The sequence below is a fragment of the Phoxinus phoxinus genome (genome assembly GCF_949152265.1).
Source record: "Phoxinus phoxinus genome assembly, chromosome: 21".
Lineage (NCBI taxonomy): Eukaryota > Metazoa > Chordata > Actinopteri > Cypriniformes > Leuciscidae > Phoxinus > Phoxinus phoxinus.
The window spans coordinates 21,031,153-21,039,639 of NC_136896.1; the positions used below are offsets into that span (position 1 = coordinate 21,031,153).

Below are 8,487 nucleotides of genomic sequence, written 5' to 3' on the forward strand. Positions count from 1 at the left end.
AGCACTTGGTATTCATCTAGTTGATGACCTCTCAAGAACAACCAATTTCTGCAAGTTTGAGAACATTGAGGGGAAAGCTTTCTTAGTTCCTTATGACCGTTGTTTTGTTGCAGTGCCTCTTTTACACACACGATAATTAAAAATTTTTTTTTTTACACGTGTTTGTTTTGTACATTTGAATCATTAAAAATTTTTGAATTGAAAATGAACTGAAATTTAAGAAACGTCTTCAAACATCATGGGGCTCTAGGTTGTTGCAGTAAAAAAATACAAAGAAAAAGAAAAAGAAACATGTACCTGATAGTGGAGTTTGTGGGAGAAGGGACAACTGGACCTATAGCAAAGTCCTGGTACTCAGATGGCCACTCCTGGTGGCCTCCATTCAAAGACTTGGACAGATTGCTGAAGAGCGTCAGGATGATGGAGGCACCACAGCCAGACAAAGGGTGGAGCAAACATGAGGTCAGAATTCTGCACGAATCAGGTAAGCAGATTAAACTACACTGTAAATGAACATTATCACAAAAAAAATTTGTAAAATCACCAATACATGACATCCCATGGCTTAATGCTTGCATGAATTAAATTCACGTACTTCGTTTCTTTCAGCATCTTTTGACAACATTTTAAAAAAATGGAAAAAGGCATGCTACACTTCTGACATCTCAGAAACGGAAATGCCTGGAAAAAGAATTCACAAGTAAGTTGTCAAAGCATATTTTACTGTAAGAATAGATACACTTAAATGTAATATTGTAATGGCTTGGAGCAACATTTGGGGAAGGAAATTATATTGTAATAATTTTTTTGGGGTGTCAATTTTTTCTTTAGTTGACAAGCGGGCAGTGTTATTACTTATCTAATCCTGCTTTGTAAAATAATCTAATACCATGATTTTTCTCTTAGAAAGAAAATCTATACATCAGATGATGAGCCTCATGATACCCCACAAAAAAAAAAAAAAAAAATTAATAAAGAAAAAGTTCTGCCAGCACCAAAAGCCCCGCCTGCCCCGCCTGCACCAAAAGCCCCGCCTGCACCAAAAGCCCCGCCTGCCCCGCCTGCACCAAAAGCCCCGCCTGCCCCGCCTGCACCAAAAGCCCCGCCTGCACCAAAAGCCCCACCTGCCCCAAAAGCCCCGCCTGCACCAAAAGCCCCTTCAGCAAACATCAAGACAAAAGGTAAAAATACAATGAAACCAGTTAAATGGTTGCTAGAAGTAGGTGTATGTAACTGTTTAGTGCTATTTTCCCCCCCAGGTCCTGTTGTAAGACCCCTGCTCACATCAAATAGAGCAGGAAAATCCTTCAGCAATTGTGAGTTTACCTTTTTAAAACTGTTATTTTTGTCATGTAAATATTTTAATTACATACAAAATTTACCAATTACACCATTCTCAGCTCCAGATGTACCAGTGAGCTTCTCCCAGGCAAACGAGCCTTGGCATGAACACCCACGGGATGCTTGGCATGAACACCCACCTGCCATTCAAGGTAAAAGAGCATAAATTGGTATGGAGGAAATCAAAACACATGAATTGCAAACGAGTCACAGCCTAACACAAAGTAATACAAACATTTTTTTCTGTATAATTACTTAGAGAACACATTCTCTGTCCCGAGACCCTATCAACACCCAAGACCATCTACACATCAGGAAAGAATGCAGAGTAAATATATATATATATATATTAAAACTGTCAATTTAAATCATTATTGAGGTATTACTTAAGAGCCCTCGTGTACCAGTTTCATGCACTGTCATGTTAGCAAATGCAACTTACCAACTTCACCTTTCTCAGCTCCAGTTGCTCCAGTGAGCTTGTCCCAGACAGACGAGCCCCAAGATGCTTGGGGTGATCACTCACCTAACATTCAAGGTAAAAAAAAAGCATTAATACAACAAAGCATATTGTTTACAATTGACCCTTCGTAGGGAGTTTGATTGAAAGCCGCTCTGACCAATCATAATCCGCCCTTTTTTGTCCGACAGAGCAGTCAGAAGTGTTAGTAGATTAACGTTGAAGGATTTGAACTTGAAAAACGGAGTGTACTGACGCCTTTCTGGGGTTAAGACAACACTCCTCAAGTTCATTCATGTTTATTTGATGCTATAAAGGAACTAGAAGGAAGAGATGATCGGTTGTTTTCGCGCTGCATGTGAGCTGCGAATGGGTCTTAAACAGAAATGCATCAAAGGCTTTATCGTTGTTATCGCGGGAAGACTAATTATTTCCTATCTTGAAGAGAATTTTTACCGGTATATCATAAAACAATAATATATAGCCCATCCCTACAAATCACTGCACACAAAAGACAACCTCATGCTAATTCAACATTTTCTGTACAATCCATTAGAGAATGCATTTTCTGTCCTGAGACCTTCAGATTCCACGCAAGGAAGAACACCACGTAAGTTATGAGTCTTGTCTCAAACATAGCAGTAGAACGAGTACCTTTTGTAATGTCAAGTAAGTTAATCTAAGATAGAGCTTCTCTCACGCAGACCACCAACGGGATGCTTGGCATGAACACCCACGGGATGCTTGGCATGAACACCCACCTGCCATTCAAGGTAAAAGAGCATAAATTGGTATGGAGGAAATCAAAACACATGAATTGCAAACGAGTCACAGCCTAACACAAAGTAATACAAACATTTTTTTCTGTATAATTACTTAGAGAACACATTCTCCGTCCCGAGACCCTATCAACACCCAAGACCATCTACACATCAGGAAAGAATGCAGAGTAAATATATATATATATATTAAAACTGTCAATTTAAATCATTATTGAGGTATTACTTAAGAGCCCTCGTGTACCAGTTTCATGCACTGTCATGTTAGCAAATGCAACTTACCAACTTCACCTTTCTCAGCTCCAGTTGCTCCAGTGAGCTTGTCCCAGACAGACGAGCCCCAAGATGCCCAAGAGCACTCACTTAACATTCAAGGTAACAGAACCTTCGCACTGGCATTGGAATATGAGCAATGCGTAGGAAATGTGTAAATGTGTAGGAACCCTGTTAAGAGTTTTTGTGCTTGCAGGTGCTCCTGGTGTGCGGCGATGGAGTTGCATCTCTGATCAATGTACACGTACGTTAAATTGAAGTTCTAAATGTTTAAGTTTAATAAAGATACTCTCCCAGATAAACCTACTCTATTGCAGCTGTTGAGAGGGTGATTCTGGAGACACTGCATGAACTGGACATGAAGATGAATCACCTGACTTCAGTGGTCCAGTCCCTTGCAGGCCGTTCCAATGTTCCAATGCCGGTGGTGGACAGTGAGGATGATGTCTTTCCTCTTACATCCATGGAAGACCTAGACAATCTGGAAAGACAATTATCTGAAAGAGGGATGATGCAAAAGATGGTGAGAATCATTGACATTTTTAGGTTTAACAATTGTAATGAAGAAAATTGTGTCCAGTATATTATTTGTGTTTTGTTTGTAATGTTTTGATATTACCTTTTATTTTTTAAGGTGAACAGATTATCCATCAGTGGAGGACACACAATGAAAAAAACAGTATGGAGAATCTGTTCCAAGGTCTTTGGTCCTGTAGCCAAACAATTGAACTGGTGCGGAAGGGGACAAAAGCGAGGGTTAATGAAAACAAATATTGGATCACTCTTAATAGGTACATCCAAAATGTCTTACAAATATATATATATATATAGGCTATATACACACACACACACACACACACACACAAACACACACATATATATATATATATATATATATAGCAGCCATATGCTGTTTAAACGGTGTTAAATGTTGTTTTACAGACTCGTTTTACATTTTTTCGACATTCGGGCATTTATGAGGTAAAACTGGTGACAAGGGAAAGAACCGTTGAATAATAGTGCATGTGTGCACGTTTATAGTCATTTATTCGTAATATTTTACAGCAAGTCTGTCGTCTATTACTCTTTTAAATTTAAAGAACAGTTTGTAACTAGAACTTAAAGGAACTATTAGAACTTAAAGGAATAACGTTAGACCTAATCCACTTCAACAAACCGCAAACGCTAAACTTTACATGATTAAACCACAGAAACACATATTCGTCGCAACCTTAATTAAGTTAGAACTTTATCTATTAAATGTATTTGATATAAAATCAAAAATATATTTGACTGATCATACATACTTATGACAATTAATCAAATTAGCTACGCACCTAGTTTTCCCGCTGGGACAGGTGTCTTCCAAGTGTGATGAGGATCTTTGGAAGCACATGCGCAGTAGTCCAAAAGAGTCGATTTCCTGAATCCCCATATTTGGAGTAGACGCGAGTACGATATTTTGTTCTTCACAAAACAAATTCTATATTTTTCTAATGTATTATTATTACAGGACATTGAACGTCTCAACCCAATTGGTGGTTGTGATCTTTCGCACCTCTCTCTAATTTCTATTTGACAAAAAAATAATATTCGACCCTGACTAATTTGGGCAGTCACACTATAGGCCTATATATATATATTGAGTCTGAAACTTATTATATGAAAGACAATAGCATAGCCAAGTTTAAAGTTTCTACTTAATTAAATAACGCAGAATTAAAAAAAAAATACATTTACTATATATAGCCTATATATATATATATAAAACACAACCATTTCCAAAACTGTAAAAGGTTAGGTATAAAAATAAAAAATTCATAAATTATTTTATGACAAACATACTGTCTTAAAGGTGCATTAAGCAACTTTTCATGTTAAAAATACCCGTTTTCTAACCGATACATGCTTAAACAATTGCCTGATGGGCTGAATGAGCCCTTCTCTGATCACTGATCGTCTCTAATCCTGTAAAGTAAAATAAATAAGAGGGATTCGGGCCGGAATTTTAGACTGGGCGTGACTTCATGCGCCTTTAGAGAGAAATGCACCTTTCATACGGATTAATTAAACAGAATGTATTAGCTTTCGATTTGAATTTGTTCGTTTTATTTCAAGCTAGGCTATTTTGTTTCAGTTCTCGCGCTCCAGTTCACGAAGATCATGCGCGCCTGATTGTTTTATATTATTTTACAAAAGCACAACGTTTTCTTGCTATTGTGAGTTTACACAAATAAAAGTAGTTACGAATAGCCTAATGTATTATTATTTTCTGTATGACCAGAAATGATAGAGTATTGTTTCACTGATGATGGGATAGGAAAAGTGTTCGCGCCCGCGCCTCCGTGCCATGCAGTGCGCGTTCCACACTCCGCTCCACAAACCCTTGGATATGCGTCAAAATCTTGTGTTTATTTGTGATAATCTCAGAACTGTCTCGTATTCTGTCCGAACACACCGCATCAGCTACGTCGACAGGCGACTGTAAATGCGCAAAACCTGTTTCCATTGCAGTTTTGCGAAATATTTCTTTTTCCGAATTGCCTGAAAAAGCTCCTCATGTGAGCATAAAAACTTTTTTGCGATAAACGAGAGTTTTTGCGAAATTTACGTGTTTCCATTGTGCGTATTTCTAATTCTCAATTTGCGCAATTTGAAGGGTAATGGAAACGCGGCTAATGCAGCGCAATATGAAAGACTTTGTCTTAGATTTAACAATGAAACTAATAATGAACAATATGAACCTAAAATTACATTTAAAATGGCTTAGGAACTATAGGCTATTTAGAGGTGGATAAACGCAATTTAGAGGTGGATAAACCTACTTTGGAGGTGGGTAAACGCCATTTCAGAATTTTGGGAGACCTGTGCGCAAACGGCGTTTAGCCTCCACTACATCCCTGAATACAGGGTTGTATTGATGCATATCCAAGGGTTTGTGCGGGGTCCGAATATAGGCTACTTTTTGCGTCCATTCGTTTTTCCTTTTTTAACCCGTAATTGAAACACGAAAAATGAACGGCTGTTGTATTTTTAAAACGCTGAACGCCCAAATTTGAATTAGAACTGTGCCAACACACCGACTGCTGCGCAAAAAATAAATAAATATTGACGTATTTTCAGATTTTTTGTTTATGAATTTTTGCCCCTTTATTAAACATTTTAAATGTTCACAAATTAATATGGAAAAAATTGATTTTACTGGTTTTCTAGGGCCAAATTAGAACCTGGAAATTATCATTTTCGCGCAGTGCTGAATGATAAGAGCCATCTCTGGAACCAGAGAGGTGATTTATAAATATCAGTCATAATACAGGTTAGACAATAATAATAAAGTGCTAAGATTATCACAAATAAACAAAAGATTTTGATGCACGCCATTCATATTAAATCATATATTGCACCCCATGCCCGCTACAATTGAGAATCACTTGAAGCATGCAGACGCAGTTAAGACAATTTGATAGCCTATTCCACAATACACAATAAAATCTATTTTGCTGATTAACTGTAAAAAAAAAAGTTTTATTTGTTAAATTTATTTTGTTTTACATTTTTGAACACATAGGAGCAGCGATGAAGAATCCTGTACTTCCGTCGCCAACAGAAGCAGAGGCTGAAAAGCACGTGAAGGATTATCTCCGCTTGGCTCCCGGGAGAATGCCCTCTTAAACCCATTGTGTTCTTTTTTTTTATACATCGTTTGTTCGAGAATTTTTAAATAATAAGAAGAAATGAAAGGTTATTTTCATACACTAATAAAAACATTCAAATCACAGATAACTGTTGTGTGCTTTCATTCCGAGTGTAAAATACTTGGGTTTAGTTATATCATGTGGATGGGGACATAGCCTACATATAATTCAGCTGTAGTTTTTATCAATAAATGTGAGGGAACGTCTAAAATGTCTAATTAAAAACGACATCTATGCTACATAAATCAGATGTCTAACAGACATAATATTCTAATTGTTAACGTCTCTAATATGTCCAATGGATGTCATTTGAACATCTGAAAATGACGTCTATGCGACGTATTCCAGATGAGCAAACGCCCTTAGAATTACGTCTTCCAGATGATAACGACGACGTCACACAGATGTCTGCCCGACGCAGGGGCGTAATTTGTGGGGGGGTTGGGGGGGACATAACCCCCCCAATAATTAAATCTATGCATTACAACCCCCCCACAACCCCCCCAATATTTATACCATGATCACATGAAAACCCCCCCAATGTTCAAACCAAATCTACACCCTTGGCCCGACGTGTGTGTGCTATCTGGGTTGTTAACTCTTTCTGTATGTGTAACAGGGTTAAAAAGAACATGTGATTTAAAGAGTATGTGAATTTCATAAAATAAGGCATTTGGCTGTATTTATTGGTGTTCGAAGGCTCCTCTCCTGTGGCTAATAATGGTACTGCAGATATTGGATTTTGTCGCTCTTCTCTTGCCGTACGGCAGCAGACTCAAGTGTCGATGCTGTGGGTATGTATGGCTTTTCATGCTCTGACGCATTAACAAATTAATTGTGAAAATGAATCGACGCAATATATTTCATACATGTATGTGAACAGATAGATAATGCATTTAGCACTTTAACACGGTTGTTGAGAGTGTTATAATGTATTGAATTTCCATGTGCGTCACACGTGCGAGCACGGATTCATTTCTCGTGACGATTGCATCTGTCTTAACTATCTGACGATTATTTGTATTATGAGTTGAGTGAATGTGTCATTTCTATCTTTCTAGTCCATATGAATGTCTGCAGTCTGTCATCAGCCAATGTAAATTGTCTTTCTTCTTGTTGTTTCCAAAAAAAAGGTATGTTGCTTTCGTGTTTATTCTGTTATAATTGTTGACAAACGTTATTTGACAATTAATCAAGAATTACTGATGTTGTCTGCAATTAATTATTCTGTAGGCTACATTTACATTGGTGTACTTATTTTAAGTATTTATTATGTTAAGTTTTTCACATTGTATATCATTACTATGTGTTTACCGGTAATGTGAAATGTGAATAATACGAGTTAAGGCCCTTTCACACTGGACGCGATTTTGACGCACAAATAATTCGCGCGATGGTTTTATTTTTTGATCAGCTGTTGTGTAATGAGTGCTTCCACACCGAATGCGAATGTGCTGTGGCGAAAAAACAACTTTTATTTTTTTTGCTTCGATGCCGATTTTTTTTTTTACTTTTGCGGCGACAGAAAAGGCTTCAGCCAATCACATACAGTGGATTGTTTATTTGATTGCATGTAAACGTTGCCCTGATGATTTTAAGAGGACAGCTCACCTCAGCAGACTGCCAGACGCTGCTCCGGACCGATTGGTTCCTGAAGTTTGTGGTTTGTCTCGTCAGATGCACAGCACTGTCTGAAGGAGCTCCTCAAATTGTCCCACAGACACCCGATAGTAAGTGCGGAACCGGCCATGATAAAGTTTTAGCTCCTGTATAAGATTAGCATAGCTACTCCCCTTCAGACTCTGTTCTTTAAGATGGGGTGCACCCAAAACCTGTTCTGTCTTTTAAAGAAAATGATCAGCTCGTCTTCACTGGATGATGATGATGACGTATCCATGTTTTCTCAGCTGTCGGCGCGAATGTTTTGGAATGTTGAAGC

The 8,487-nt window shown here is 37.8% G+C and overlaps 1 protein-coding gene across 1 annotated transcript; it reads left to right on the top strand.

Moving 5' to 3' along the window:
* Nucleotides 1–291: 291 nt before the first annotated feature.
* Nucleotides 292–6,630, top strand: LOC306989041 (uncharacterized protein; the record flags this gene model as incomplete). Its single annotated transcript, XM_079594360.1, has 15 exons — nucleotides 292–484; nucleotides 610–700; nucleotides 907–1,181; nucleotides 1,260–1,316; nucleotides 1,401–1,493; nucleotides 1,601–1,669; nucleotides 1,802–1,879; nucleotides 2,358–2,411; nucleotides 2,506–2,574; nucleotides 2,682–2,750; nucleotides 2,881–2,955; nucleotides 3,050–3,097; nucleotides 3,171–3,376; nucleotides 3,488–3,644; nucleotides 6,422–6,630. 15 exons carry the CDS (start codon nucleotides 292–294, stop codon nucleotides 6,523–6,525), a joined length of 1,638 nt encoding a protein of 545 aa, XP_079450486.1. The 3' UTR covers nucleotides 6,526–6,630.
* Nucleotides 6,631–8,487: the final 1,857 nt, after the last annotated feature.